This window comes from Coturnix japonica, chromosome 1 (assembly GCF_054131305.1).
Source record: "Coturnix japonica strain WE chromosome 1, WE-NBRP24, whole genome shotgun sequence".
Classification (NCBI taxonomy): domain Eukaryota; kingdom Metazoa; phylum Chordata; class Aves; order Galliformes; family Phasianidae; genus Coturnix; species Coturnix japonica.
Window position 1 is genome coordinate 45,458,169 of NC_140663.1, and position 16,310 is coordinate 45,474,478.

A 16,310-nucleotide genomic window follows, 5' to 3' on the forward strand; every position below is an offset into this window, starting at 1 on the left:
TTGTCACAAGCTGTGTAATATAAACTACTTTCCAGGAAGAGTCTTTTCTACCCAAGAATATTCCTTTAAAGAAAATTAAATGTAAAAGAAAAATATGTGCAGTTACTATTTTGTCAAGCTATTGTATCAAAACGAAAGTAGCATTACATGGTTAATTCACTATATACTACTGCCTGAGCTGTTTCTATGGTGAACCACGCTTTGATTAACTAATTATCTTCACTTTAATTTAAATGGATGAAGATAGATCTGGGAAGTTTCAAAACATCAACTTTAAATGCACAGAAATATCTGTACCATATTCAGAGTGAGGGGGAGAGGAAGGACAAGAAAACATTTCAACTCAGTAAGTTGGCTGTAACAGCTGAAGCTGATACTTGTATTAAGATATTTATTTGATGCACAAATCAAAGGTCTTTGTGAGTACAATTTAAATAGATTAGAACTGAACTGGCTTTGTTATGTCTTTCAGAATTCTCTTCCACTCTGAGCTGCAATTCCTCAGGTATGGGTTATGCCCACATTTTTACCGGATACTGCCAAGTTAAAGTACAAAGAAACACTTACAAAATGAATTGCTTCGATTCAGACAAAAACATTTTGAGATGTGTTACCACTTTCTGATTGAAGACTCTTCTAAATAGCAAAGATTCTGTTTACCTCTTCTACAGATAGAAAATAGAGCATTTTCCTGGTTTCATGAACTCATTCTCCTCCTCGGTGTATGGATGAGCACTCAGTAATACCACCCTCAGGCTATTACCATGTGCAGTTTATACAGCAACGGCAAGTCCAGTCTCCTTTTAACTGAACTGGAGGCAGGCATTCTCCAACATACTAAGCAGCGTTTTATGCACTTTGTCTAGGATTGCTGAAGCAAGGTCAGCTGTTGCTCTTTTCTGTTCTCTATAAAAAATCAAAGCACACTTTAGAGCTCTACACTCTGGCAAGGAAAAGCCCCACAGGTTTTTCAGTTTCACTGACATGCACAGGATGCAAAGCATTTGGGGAGGTTAGTGTACTTCATACTGTTGCGGCACTGAGATGGAATTTTCCAATTTTCTTTGAGCCACAGATTTTAAGTAATATGGAAAAAGCTCCCCGGTGACACCATTCTAAGTCACTATACCCTCAAATTCCATTTGCTACCTTCTTACTGACAAACAGTTTGGACCCTTTGGGCTGCAATGCCAGTTATAACTTCACTTTCTCTAAAAAGCTTTCATGCTGCAGGCAAACATTTAAGAGCTGTTTTAAAGGAGCTGCTGAAAAAGAGTAGGATCAAAAAATGAGTTCCAGTAACCGTCTGGCATACAGACAACTTTCTGCTCAAAAGCACCTACTTACTTCTGTGAACAGAGCAGGGAATGGAAAAGAATGAGAAAAAGTTAAAATTCACCATCAAAGCTGAAGTTATGGCTCACAGAAACATGGATTGCTAACAATAAAAAGAACCGAGGATAGAGAAGCCATAGCCTGGAAGAAAACATGTGGTTATGGTCACCTGTCTGAGTGACCTCAAGTCCAAAACAGGCAGACTGCTGCTGCTACTGCCTTGTTTTTCCATTCACCTGGATGAGGATCTGTGTTACTAAGGCTGCTGATGAATGCTCAGCCCTGGAGGCCTACCTCCCCCTGTGCTCCTTCAGTAGAGGCGGATATTTGGTACCCTACCGGGCACATCCTCATCAACTATTATATAGTTATGATCAGTACTTAGTAATTCAGGCTTCAAAGCACACCGCTCAGTTCCACTGAGCTGTCAGGGATCTATCTGAACACTTGGGATATGGTCTACGTTCAAAACCATTTAAGTTCTTGACAAAAAACCTATCTGAAACCTGGACGATTCTAAACCTAAGTTTACCACTGAAAGAACGGCAGCTACAATTATGCTGATATAACTGCTGCCAGTCAGCTTTCAGCTGAGCCAGCCTGCACTGGCAGCAGGGCAGCAGCCCGGTGAGCCCCATGCAGGAGATAGGCAAGCAGGTGACAATTTGATGGGTGGGGTTTTACTGCTTGTTTGTTTAATGCACCTTTTCTAACATCTTCTGGAGCATCATCGATCAGGCACTGATCAATACAGCAAGCTGTGTCTTTCGTGGCCCTCTTCTCTACAACCACAGCTTTCGAGAATGCTATTTTCCTGCAAAATCCTGCAAATAAATTCCTGCAAAATTTCCTGCATTCCTTTCTACTTTTCCCCCACAACACACAGGCTGGAGGCCTGTGTACAGAGCAGAAGCTATTCTTCACGGTTGTTGTTATCCGACTGGCACCGCCAGACGAGAGGACGCAGTGCGTTGCACGCTATCTGCTGACAGCACGCCTTGGTGGGTGCAGATAACGCCACGCAGAACCTTCGTCTATACAGAAAGCCACAACCCTACGAAGTCACCCTCAACTAAAATGGCATGAAAATGCAAGTTACGTGTAAGATACAAATTCTTGGAAACCCAGGAGTGGCACTTCAGAGTATAAAGTTCCAAGTTCCTTCCAAGGGCTGCAGAGCAGCTGCATAAAAGTGTCAGCAGCCCCCTGCAATGATGCAGACCAGATAGCAGAACTACGAGTTCTCTTCCCTCCTTTTGCCCCTGCTCTTTACTTTCACTGTTGTTTGCAATAACACAATACGAGAGAGACAGCAAATTTCTCTGGGTGCATCCTGAAAGTTTTCCTCCAAGCTGGGAACCAACCTTTCTATTTTCCTCCAGAACAGAAGAGATTACGAAACCGCACTTGTAGGACTGACAGCGCTTTAACAGAACAAGCTTTTATCTATATAGCTACAAGGTCACATTAACAACTAATTTTGTCTAGAGACTTAAGCCACAACCAACCGCAGCTGGAGGCCTTCACTTTACATGGGAGAATGATATGCACTGCATGGGGCAATCTCACGTGGAGGTAACAACTGTCAACCTGAACTAGCTCAGGTCTCCTCTGATTTAAAACATCAGTCCAGAAGTAAATTAATTAGTATTTTAGAAATAGATCAAAAGACTCAAATTTGAGGGTTTAAACCAGGGTTTAAATCTACAGTAATGTATCCAACTCTGGCCAAGATTTGAAGAAAGAGGGATTTCCAGTGAGGTGCAGCTACTGGTACATCTAATTAAATGAAATAGCAGCCTTCCCACACAGCACTCAGTTAAAACTCTCTATATAAATTTTATCAATAGAAAGATTGATCAGCAGAAGTATCTGCATTTCCTCCTGAAGCTGACTCTGCAGCTGTGCTAGTGAAGACAACGTGTCTTCTCAACTGGACTGTATTCAGTCCTTTATTCCACCCTCTGCACATGTTGCCCTACTGCTGTTGCTTGCATCTCTGCAGTTTTAATTGTAACAGGGGCTTTACTGGTACGTCCCTGTTTCATGCTTTATATGTACGTACATTAAAAAGAATACACCGATAGGAACAAGGGCCATGAGCAATGAAGAAGAAAACATACCACAAACTCCTAAATGAATACACAGGATTTCAGACCTTGCACTCCGAGGCTCAGGCCTTTCTTGTTGCAGCTAAGAACACCAGCAATCGACTGCTTCAGTTGGATGAAAGCTTTGAAATCAAATGAATTAACTGGAACTTCTGACACTAAAACCAAAGCAGAAGGAACTGCTACCCCGTGGAGCATGGAAAACTCAACAATTTTAATTATACTTTCATTCAGAGTGTTACACTTTAACCCAAGTGTCCATTATTTCAACACCGTGAGAAGAGCATGGCGTGTTCAAACACACACAGGTGTGCTCCAGTGTGTTCAAACAGAACATCAAACACAAGTGAGATGTTATGCAGCCTGGGCTACAACCCAGAGCTGACCTGCTGAGTTCCTCAAGGTGAAATTACTTCCACTAGGACGGAGCCATTTAAGGTGTCGTGATCTCGCTGATCAAAAGATTCATAATGTGATTCATTGTATAAAGCAAGTTACACAAATGCACATCACAGCCACATTCTTTCTTATGCAGTGCTCAAGTGCATAAACTAGACTGGCCCAAGGCACGCAAGAGCTGGCTGAATGGGGGATAGTCCCTTAGAAACTTGGCTTCCAGGTTGAACTGCAGAAGTGGAATATGGAACTACTTTAGGACAAGTTAACTCTGACACATAGAATGGAAAAAACCAACCAACCCCTCAGAATAGCACTTCTGAGTACAAATATTTTCCAGGCTATAAAAAAAAAAACAAAACTAGAGAATAAAACTCTTGAGGAAAAACTAGTTGTTTGCTTGAAATGAGACTGAAGATTGTACCATCACTGAACAGCTACAACACTGAAGAGATTGGCTATGCATCCCAAAACTGACCAGCTAGGAAAGGGACAACTGCTCTACACTTTTTGAATGAAAATGAAAGGTTAGTAGCAGAATTCAGTCCTAAAACATGAAACAATTTTTCATATCTCTAACATCATATATGAACATATATACATGCAGCATAACATGTCAGACAATAACAAAAGCCAAACCACAGGAAGGCATGCCGTGGATTTGATACACACATAAAATACACACTTCGCTATACGGGAATTGAAAACTCCTTAGAAAGTGTCTTTGAAGTGCTCTGTAAAGCAGCACTTTTAAAAGCCAGGAGTTGTTTGCCCATCAAGGAGTTAGAATAAGCTGCTTCTGTCTTCTCTTTGGCTGCAGACCAAAACCACGTCACAGCGAGAAGTTTGCTTACTTTAAATAGTGTATCTGGAACAAGAGATAGGCCTCTATCACTGCAAAACATCAGTAATTTGAAGTCGCTGGAGAAAATAACTCAACTGAGAAGATCTACATGCTGACTGCACTACAGCATGCTCTTCTAAAGAATGACTCCTTACAGAACGTTACTACACTTGTTAATAGAGAAGGATTAATTATTCCTGGAGTATTACACAGATGTACAAATGCACGGTGATTTAAAGGCTGACGTATGCTCATACAGACAGAGGCGCGCTCTCAACACTTCAGCAACTGGTTGTGGAGGGTTCCAATTCAGTTTCATTAGCCTCCTGATGAAAAGAAAACCTTAGACTGCGTAAAATAAAACTGAAATCTCTTTAATATTCCATATCTCTTGTTTGTGTTTGTTCTATAGCATTACACTTACAACTATATACATTGAAAGCTCTAGTTCAAGACAAGTTCTGAGGTTTCCAAAAGTGGGCCTCGGTCGACACAAAGTTTTAAGGAAATGAAGAGCTACAGCCAAAGTTCTGGAACGTCAAATCCGAGCAAGCTTCCTTCCCTCCTTCACTCTTCAACTGCTTCAGAGCTTTTATGGATCAGTAATTATTATTTCATTACATGTGCACACAAAAATATCAAAACCACAGATAAAGCGTTTAGAGAGTTGTGAAATGTGGTGAAAAATACCTCAAGAATGGCAAAGCATTCAGTTAGAAATCAACCCGTCATTAACAGCTCAATGATTTGTTGTCATATCAGAACATTCATTCAGCAAGACAGTTCTATTCAGGATTTCAAGGTTTCACTGAAGGATCAAATAATGTGATTTTTAAAATAGAAAGTAAACTGCATAGAAAGCCCTATTATCTGAAATTGTTTACCCAGAAAGGTACCTTTGTGGTTCTATGACCACAAAAAAATATGTCAAGAAATGAATGAATGACAACAGATACAGAACAATTAGTGGGTAACAGCTACCACAATACGAGCTCAATAAAGAACATGTGACTGCTCTCAAAAGGAGCTGAACTCTCCCTTGCATGTGTGCGACTTCTTTTCACAACCCCTTCTAAAAAGAACTTTTTACCCATCCCACTGTGCATACAGAAGCACTTCAAGAGCTCTACTTTGCCACACAACATGGGGCTCGAAATAAAGGCAGCCTATCTGGGAAAAGCGCCAGATGTCAGTCAGAGGATTGCTTATTAGTCCGCAAGTGCAGTATACACAAGTGTTTGATGGTACTAGTTTGCATTAAAAGATTAAGAGCTGTAAATTCTACCAGTTTCATAACTCAAATGGCTTGCGTGTTGGGAGGGGAAAAAACACCCTCATTTGAAAACTGACAGAAGGAAAGTTGCAAAAAATCTTCTCATTTCTCAACAGCACATTTCAGGTTTCATTCCTTATTTCCAAACCAATTCACCTCTTAAGAAGCCAGTGACACTTCCTGTGCTAGATACACTGTCCTCTTACTGGTCTTATCATCAGTCACAAGAGTGACTCGTATTTAAAAGGACCTCTAGGAGTTACCTGGTGTAACCCCATGTTCACAGCAGAGCCACCATCACACAGGCTGGCCAAGGCCTAGTCATATTCTAAGTGCCTCCAAAGGCAGAGAAATAACCACCAATATGAAGAGCCTGTTCCAGTTTTTGACAACACTCACTGCACTTCCTCAAAATCCAATTTGAATTGCCTTTCTTCACCTTGCATTCACTGCCTCGTGGCTTTTTTCTTCCCTCACTGCACATCATTTCCACTAACAGCCTGACTCTCTATACGTGCTCATTAGGTGGCTGACGATAGCAGTCAGCAGCATTACCTCCTTAGCTTTCTAAGGGTGAACAAATCCAGTTCTCTCAGCTTCTCCTTGTGTAAGATGTGCTCCAGACTGCTAAGTATCTTGGTGGCCATTTAATGCAACACTGTCTTTCCTGTGTGGGTGCCAGAACTGGTCACAGCACATTAAAGGCTGTCTCGTAGGTACTGAATAGAGAAGAAACGCTTCTGTTGGCCCACTGGCTATACTCTTGCTAATACAGCCCATGTGTGCTTGGTTTCTTAACAGCAAGCACACCTTTCTGACTCACATTCTGGTTTTACTCTTCCAAGACCTTCAGGTGTTTTTTCTGCAGAGCTCCTTTTTAGTTTGTAGATGCCTAACCTGTGCATGACCTTACTTTACCAAAGGTGCAAGACTTCCCATTCACACTGACTGAATGTCAATAGACTTCTACTGGACCCTTCCTTCCAGCCTCTTTCCTCTTGCTATTCCCTTGAATAGCAATCACATACTCTAAAGGCATCCAGCACTCAGCCCAGCTTTGGATTATCTGCAAACTCAGTGAGGGTATGTTCCACCCCACTGACCGGGTCTCTCAGATGTGGAACAGTACTGGCCCCAGAGATGACTTGCCCAGGACACCCTACTGCCCAGCTGCCCACAGGGCTTGCATCGTTGACCACAACCAATATCACTGACTCTGGCCATCCAGCTCAGGAACCATTTAAAAATAAATAAATAAATAAATAAATAAGATTAGAACAGAAAAGTATTTCTGTACTTAGTGGCTGTGTGAGCTGGATACTAATTCCAGATGTTTTCTGCAGACCTGCAACAGAAGAACTGTACCAGTTATCCATCTGCACAGGCTGCTTGCCTATGCTGGTACACTGCTGCACTTTGCAGCCTAGACAGGCTGTGCAAGCCAAGCTCAAAGCTCTACAGGCAGCTTTACTAGTGTCTCCAAGGTGCTTTGAACTTGTTCCAAATAATGAGGAAAATGAAGTTGATGAGCATTACTGCCATCTTAATAACATATTTTTACATGTAAGGCTGAGAAACATTATTTAAAAAAATAGCACTATTTTGCCCTTCTAACAGCAGTTAGGAAAAGCTTGCTCTCCTGATGCTGGCATTACTTAGTTCTAACAGAAGCAGCTCTGTAACTTTTTATAGACTTCTGCATTAAATGCCAAGAACAAAATCATTCTTTAAGACACACACACACATAAAAACCCCGAGGAAGCACGCTATTTGTTGTACATGGCAATTACAGCAACACACTCATAACAATTATGACACAAACACTGAAAAGGTGTAAAACAGCTCAATTAAACTATGCATTTTCTACTACAGGATCATTATGGTACCAACACAGGTCACCTAGACCTCAAGACACTGGATCACAGAACATCTCCAGTAACAAAAGTAGCGATATTTACACAGAATCACACTATGATTTGGACTGAAAGGGACTGCTGGGTTCATCTACTCCAGCTCCTGCCTTTACAGGGACACCCACAGCACCGTGCCAGGGCCACATCCAGGCGGCTTCTGAAGATCTTGAAAGGTTGCAGCCAGAAGGTTCTGATCAATGGCTATATGACCAGGTGGAGGCTGGTGATGAGAAGGATCCCCCGGGGTCTGCCTTTGGACCCGTACTCTTTAACACCTTTATGATGACATAGATGATGGGATTGAGTGCATCCTCAGCAAGTTTGCTGATGACACCAAGCTGAGAGGTGCAAATGATAAGGCAGAGGAAAAAACTCAAAAGGTGGGCCCAATGTGAACCTAGTGAGGTTTAAGAAAACAAATTTTTTTTTTTTAAATTTTTTTTTTTTTTTTTTTACACTTGGGTTGGGGTAGACCCATATATGTATACAGACTGGGAAAACACCTTGAGAGTAGCCCTGTTAGTGGTCCTGGCAGATAAAAAACTTAATGTGAGCCAGTAGTGTGTACTTGCAGCCCGGAAGGCCAACAGCATCCTGGGGTGCACCAGAAGATGGGCGGCCAGCAGGATGAGTGAGGCGATTGTCCCTCTCTGCTCAGCTCTCACGTGTTCAAGGCAGGGGGGTTGTAATTCTATTGTCGTCTAGTTCCCTCAGGCCCCGTGGACTTCTACATAAGTCACCCCAGGAATAATGCTTCCTATTTACTCCCACAGAAGCAACAACAGAAGGAAGAGCAAAGCAACAGTGATACAACATATTCTTAAAAACAGAAGACTTTTTTTTTTTTTAAGTTACCACCATTAGTTGACAATCCCCATTTTGTGGTGTGACAGCAGTGCACAGCTATCTGCAACACAGCTTGTCTTTCCCATTGCTATCGTCACTGCAGAAATGCACCATCCACTGTCTCTGCGCTCACATCCACTGTTTGGTCTTCATAGATGTTCAATATGCCTTAATGAATGCCAGTGGGTGCAATTCTTTCTGTATGGAGGAATTCAGAGACACCATTGCTCCATCTGCACAATCATCTCAGGATTTTGTCAGACTGCTCCCTTGCTGCTATCTGTCACACAGCAACAAAACGCAATGAATATTGGCAGGAAGGTTCAAACTTCACTGCAATGGGTTACTTAAAGCTCACTGTGCTGCTTTCCAGACAGCTTGCTGCCCACAAAGCCACTTCTCCACCTGTTCAGTTGCATGACTGATGCTCAGTCTCTCAAAGGTGGGTCTTAGATTACATAACCGAAAGCTGAGAGTGCCATTATCCATACAGGCCATCCTTCAACTGGTCTGTTTTCCTCCTTCTTCCTGTGTCCCACTCTCCAAACAAGAAGATAAAGAAGAATACCACCTGCATTCCCAAACCCTTCAAAATATCAAAGAAGATTTTAAATTCCTTGGAAATATTTTCATATTTTCGTCATTGCAGCTACATTCAAACCATGAAAGAGTAGGAATGGGCAGTAGTCCTCTGACTTTACGAGGCACCAGAGTATTTTCCTAACAGACAGGAAACCTCTTCAGAGAGATTGTCCAGGTAGCAAATAGGTGTTTCAGTGCATTTCACCAAGGAGCCCTTAGTTTCTAAACACTTTACACCTTTGTTTTGGTAGCACCATTTCTAACATCGTTGATTGGTTAGAGCAACTTTACATGATTGTCCCTTTCCAGGTTGTGACCTTTATCCATCGCCTCTTCTTCCATCCCCAGAGTTTTATTTCTTCTGCACTAGGGCACTCTGGGAGCAAGAGGGAGATTCCTCCCCCTGCTCTGAGAAGAGGCGAAGGCACAGTCTTTCTCCTCTTGTGTGTTGCTTCAGTCTTACTCCTCTGCACTACAAGCCAGCTTAGCTTCTTCCTCTCTCTGGGACTTAAAGCTGTCAACGAGCTTATGTCAGTGCACAGCTACTCATGTATAGCTGCCAAGCCACTCTCTAATAGCTGAAAAGTCATGGCTGTCAGATAAAATCCCCAGTGACAGAAAAACAACACTCCCATTTTTAAGAATGATAAAACTCGTTGTTTAATTGATAACGGATCTTATTACATTTATTTAGTTTCCAAACACACACTTCAAATTCTCATGCTATAACAGTGAAAATAATTTAACCAAGTAAAGTAACACCCTGACAGGTGCATTATAGACCTCCAGCTCTGTAAAATATAGTACAATTTTGCATCTCTGCTGCTTCAGGACACTACAGTAATAAAAACAGCATTTCTCAAATGATAAGTCACTATTTTAATTATACTAAATCAATAAACTAAAGCAACAATGTATTTAATTTTACCAGTGGGAAGTTAAGCACAAGATTTTCTGCACAAAGTTACTATTCTTCTGTTGCAGGCCAAGTCGGAAGACGCAGGAAGTTGAAATTGTTTGAACTTCTAATGTTAAAAAAACAAAACAAAACAAAAAAAAAAAACCAAACAAAAAACCAACACAATTTGCTCAGGTTTTTTTTTGTTTTGTTTTTTGGCAAAGACATTTCGAGTTTATATTTTCTACTGCAATTATCGCCAGAGGCCATATTTATTTTTAACAGGTAAAAAAAGTTTATTCATTCTCTTCCTGCAAATACACAGTTTACAAAGTTTCAAGACTATTACTATTCCTATCAGGAAATCTAAATTAGAAGTGGTGAGAGAAAGTAAGCAACATATTTTGCAGGTCTGCTTAATGCTCTATCAATCTTGCCATATCATCATTTCTTCCATCAAATCTGTGTTCACTCAGTGTACTGTTAAAGTTCTCAATATTCAGACTTTTAACCAGGGTTATATAATGAACCTTTCCTGACATCCCCTTCTCCCCTAATCAAGGCAGTCATGCTATTTTATACAGTGGCTGAAGTTGGAAGGGACCTCAAAGGTCAGCCAGCTCCAGCCCTTGTAGTGGGCAGGGCTGCCACCCACTAGAGCCCCATCCAACCCATCCATACCACTCAAATTTAGAGCTGAAGACAAGAAAAAAGTCCCCAGAAGTTAACAGTCAGACTACAACAAAACAAGAAAGATACGGGTGTGCTCAGTCACAACCCACCATAATAGATATGCACAAACCAGCACTTGTGTTCAGCTATGTCTTACACTTCACTTGTTAGCAAGTTCCTTGGAAGGCACTCTAAGGAATAGTTCTGAAGCCCCATGTGCTTTGTGTAATGAGTTAAATACAGATGTATAACGTTACATGGGAGACAAAAAACCCTGAAACCCTGCATTTGTATGCATAAAGCTTGGCAGATAATTTCACTTAACGCTATTGTGCCTTACGCAAGTTGACAAATTGTTAGCTGGCAATATTTTAAACAGCTGTATACCATCCAAAAAGTTCAGAGGTACCTCGTAGCTGTAATGAGAGTCTGCGCTCATAGCATTCCTCTGTCAGACTGCGGAAAGAAAACCACACGAGAGATTGCTATGTTTACTGTTATGAGCGAGCCTAATACTAGATGCTCTAAGAGCCAATTATCAATCCTGGCAATCACAAATACAGACACAGTCAAATACAAACAGTATTCTGCCTGCAGTAAGAACATGTTTACCAACTCAATACCATGGATTAGCAACTGAGTTCTTAGAATGCGATACAGATTATATGCAGTTCATTCACTCATTGTGAACTTCCAGTTAAGCGCAGTGCATACAGCCTCTATCACTCAAGTTCAGTTACACAAAATTGAGCTAGTTCTGTAACTGGGTATAACATGTTCCGGTTCTGACTCTAAAACCAACTATTAAACACTGTACCTTCTCACCCTGTGCTACTTCTAACGCTGCATGTCCTTACAAAACACGGACTGTGCTTAGAGCTCAGTGAAACTGTATGCCAGGTTTTACTTTTTAATTTTGAGTTGACGTGGAATATGGATGACATTTAATATCCCACGCTGCAACAACACAGATCTTTCCCAGATTAAGTGACAATACAAGAGGCTGCACGACCTGCTCAAGGTTACAGTATGACTCTATTGCTCACTCCGAATTAAGAACTGGTATCCTCCTGACTCCGCCTGTATTTTCACTAATAAATACCACTAGTGAACACTTACACAGTTCCTTTCATCACAGGATGTCAAAGGTCTTTATAAATATTAATTAAGCATTGCAGCAACAACTAAGAACTATGTAAAACTTAATTCTGCATGAGTAAACCCAAGCAAAGAATAAATAACCTATGTTCAAAGACACAGGACAAGTCAGCAGCACGGAGAATAAACAGTTCTTGCCGCTAAGGAATACTTCATTAGAAATAGGGGCAAAGTTAAAACTCCAAATGTGATTTGAACAATGCAGACCTAGATAGAAAAGGTGGATTTTACAAAGCATATCAGTTGTTGGTGTCTTCCAAGGAATTACCAAATCATGTAATTAACCATTCAGCAAGATACCAGCTCCCAAAACCACAAGAAGCAGTTGACAAGTTGTTGAGCTTTCCCAGGTTACGTCTGTCACCCAATCTTCATCAAAAAACATCTTAGAAGATCCTGATCAACTCATTGTCACTTAAAAGCACAGCTAAGTTCAAGGTCCAAGTCTCTTGTAGCACGTTCAACCTTCTGGCGCGTAACCACAAAAGCTTTATGCGCAAACTGGCAGTATCTGCTCTCCAGACTCCCGTAAACACAGACTTCAGCTGAGTACCCTCTCCAGGTATGGAAAAGCACAGATATGTGACCTTTTTATTCCAATCCAGTATTGTCATGTACCTGCTTTGGTTTCAGCATCAGTCAAACTGATTTTCTGCAATACTCCTAACCAGCTCTCAGTTGAGTTCTGTTTTGTGTGCAAAGCTGCTGATCTGTACCTTTTATCTAGAATGATAAATAATAAACATCCAGTGCCAATTGTGTAGCTGTGTTTCAGCACATTCTCATTCATTTAACAGACACTCCATAGGTCAGGGAAGACCTACGTGTACATTAACAAAGTAATGAGAACCATTTTCCCTTTAAAAACAAACAAAAGCAAACCACAAATAATGGTTGTATCAAGCACTACCAACCAGATTCTGTTTTGGAATCTAGTCAGGTCTTGGTGTGCAGGCACTACAGGTACAGAAAATAGCTCTGAAAAATCTGTTTTATAAAGCTACTATTCAGTATTTGTTGTTCATAAGTTATTTACAGATGATGAAAACCTAAAATCCAGTGGAACAGCCAAACTAAATTTTAAGCCAGGCGTTTCACAACAAAAAAGCTTGAATATATTTGCCTCTTTAAGCATGTAATTAAAGCAAATTGTCTTGTCAGACAAATTTTTAGTATGCATTTTAGGATATAGACCTTAGAATATACAAACTAACAAATTTCCTTCTGTTCTTTTTTGTGCATACAAAGACTTAAAATCCAACAAAGGTCACCTTGATAAATGAATCAGCTGCTTCCTTCGAGCAGCTTTTAGAAGCAAACATATACAGCCATTCATACCATGGAGCAAAACTCGCAAGATGTTCTGCATCTTGCACCTGTGCTAATGGCAGGCAGGGATCAGCTCTCATTAAAGCCTCCACGACAATGAGAGGCAGCAGACCCTGCTCAAGGAACTAAGTGAATCAGAAGAGCATTACGTGCTTTCCTTGAGGCACTCCTACAGATATCCTGAAGTCCAAAACAGGACATGAATTGAATAACAACACTGAACGTCATAAAATGCACACCAATAAATGAAAAACATGGCTTTTACTATGAAACCATATACGCTTTCAATCAATAAGGAAAAGTGAACTGTAGTATGGTTTGCTCCTAATAAAGAGAGATGTCTGACTCAGCAATTACCTTGAAAGCAGCAAGACTTCAGAGCACTCAAAAACAACTGTGTTCAACTGTGGAAGAACACTTTAGGAAACCTTAAATGTGTTAAGCACACAAAGCCTGCAATGGAAGCATTTGCTTGTAGTTGCGTGCTTCTCAGCCTTCTTATTGCAACCAGCTGGCCAAACTTTTCATCAGTCATTCTTCATTCAAAAGTAACATGAGTGAATTATTATTCAGAATATCACAACTCATTATTTCACAACTTGACCTGTACAAGTTATTAAGACATGAAGTGAAATTGTTTTCATTTTGTGAACCTGTGAATGAGTCAATTTTAAAGACACTGTGCCTCAGAAATGCAAAAAAACCACAAACACAGCAATGCAGTACCAGCAAAAGATACGACTTGTTTTGAACAGGAAACCAATAATCCTTCATCATGAACTTATTTAAGTAGCTAAAAAATTCAAAGCCTCTTTAAACCTGTCTTTTCATATCATCACTTGAGGACATAAGAAAGGTGCGATCATTCTGATGTGGCACTGCAAGAAAATGGTCATCTACGATCAGCAAAAATGCACATACCCACATCAAAGCACATAGCGCCTACAACCATGGGGAACAGGTGTAAGCAGCACAAAATGGGAAGCAGAGGTTGCCATAACCTTTCCTAAACTCTCAAGACTGAAAATTGCTGTGTTTTTTAAGAACAGCTGTTGAATTCTTGACGAAGATGAAGTCCGTTGAATGTGAGCCATGTGCCCTTCCTTCCTTGTGAATTCTTGGAGATAAAATAACTCTAAAGGGCAATACTAAGCTTCTACACATATCAGACCATAGGCCCATGTATCACAGCACTGAGTATCTATCAAGGAAAAATCCTACTTCTAGGAATCCCACAGAATGAACCTTGTAGAAAAAACGAACCCGATACACTTCAAAGTCCACGAGAAATCAATTTTCATATATACCACAGAAAAAAACCTCAAATACCTTGTTTTCACTTCTAAAAGCACGATGCATTGACACATCACACTGGTACAGAAATGCAAAAGTTCGCAGTATCTAAAACCTTTCAATTTCTATTTTCTTCACATGTTTAAGCGACTTGACTGCCTTAACTGCTACTGTAGTGAAAAAGAATAATCTTGAATTTAAAGGGGTAAAAAAAGTTCAAGTTTCCTTAACCTTGGTCCCCCCACCTCTCCCAGCTATGTTTGGAAGGATACCGAGAGCTGAGTGTTCTCCATAGGAAGCCTTATTGGAGACGGTATCAGAAGTCAAGTCAGGCACTTTGTAAGGTCACCGAAAACTGCTACTGCCCAATTACAAATGCATTTTAATAGCTTTAAAGGAGAAGTTCACAATCCAGAAGCATGGCTAACACTGGAAATACTACTTGTCTACTTGAAAGTTTTTGCTTAAAAAGAACAATCAATCATTACTGCAAGTCATGGAGCAAGACCATCATGAATAGCAGCCACTGCTATTATTATTAGCAACCACAATAAAGCACACACCTGCCTCAATCACACATCTGCTCAATTTAAATTGGAAAATTCAAAGCTGTTCTAAACACTGCAGTATTATGTACGGATCTTATCACTGATCTGCACAGATAACCTGAAAATGACACTCAGTGCTACCTCATAAAAAATGTGGAGCGTCTCTTCTTGTGGAAAACTGCACTCTGCAGGCCATACGCTCATTCTTAATACAGCTATTTCAAGTTAACTGGCCACAACAATTGGGAGTTAAAAACAAAATAAACTCAAGAAAATAACCCATTTGTAGGCAGAGCATCGTCACCTCTTACGTTCTGATGATCTGGTCTCCATCATCCCTTTTTATAGACTCACCACGTGCACCGTTCCCTAGCTGCAGATTTTAAAAAGTCAATTTTGTTTCATGCCTTCTGGAAATAAAGCACAGATTAAACCACCTCGTCTAGACATGAAACTCACTAATTACTGAGTAAACAACCATTTCCTTATTTCTTAAACTTTTTACAGTCTTTGCTTAAGTGAAAAGTGTTCACTGTATCCTCAGGCATTTGCCTCCACTAAGGACAGACTCCAATCAAGGAAGACTTCCTTTAACCAGCTGATGCCTGCCCAGCCTTAGTGGTCCCTCACCTGAGAATTACTGCTATTAGTGTGGAGGATGGAAAATGAGGTGTCCAAAACCTTGACTGAGGATTATCATTCCTTGTATCTCTTTTCAGAAGTGATGATTTGCAGCTTAAACAGCGCTGCTCAGGTCATTCACAGATACCAGACCCATTACAACATTCAATTCCACTTAACCTGCTGTTTCCTAATGCAAGTGTTTAAAATAACCTCAAAATTTTAGAAGCATAAAACGCCTATCAGAGGATTGGATCTACCTTGCAATTGAAAAATGTCTTGTTCATTCATATTCAAGAAGTAAGAGGGAGGCATATTAACATCTAACTATACATCACTATACATCACCACCAAAAAAAGAATCTTCTCTTGTAATATAAATTGGTTCAGTATTACTTGTGAACTCATTGGGATACATTTGTTCACAACACAGAAACGCACATAAAAAAGTTCTTTTGGCACAGAAAGTTTCTAAGATGAATGGGACTCGC

The 16,310-nt window shown here is 40.5% G+C and overlaps 1 protein-coding gene across 50 annotated transcripts in view; it reads right to left on the reverse strand.

Annotated features, from left to right (window-relative positions):
• The window catches only part of TNRC6B (trinucleotide repeat containing adaptor 6B), a 134,547-nt gene that overhangs the window by 58,179 nt on the left and 60,058 nt on the right, over positions 1–16,310 (reverse strand). The window contains exon 1 of one of the 50 annotated variants that reach the window (XM_085517176.1): positions 4,515–4,614. The exons of 48 other annotated variants lie outside the window; for them this stretch is intronic. Coding sequence is in view for 1 of the 2 variants with exons in the window: in XM_085517146.1 (XP_085373272.1) it covers positions 568–599 (32 nt within the window). In the remaining variant the exon portion in view is untranslated. Of the gene's footprint in view, positions 1–567; positions 4,474–4,514; positions 4,615–16,310 lie in introns of those variants that run through there. One more of the 50 variants, XM_085517146.1, reaches the window with a different exon arrangement.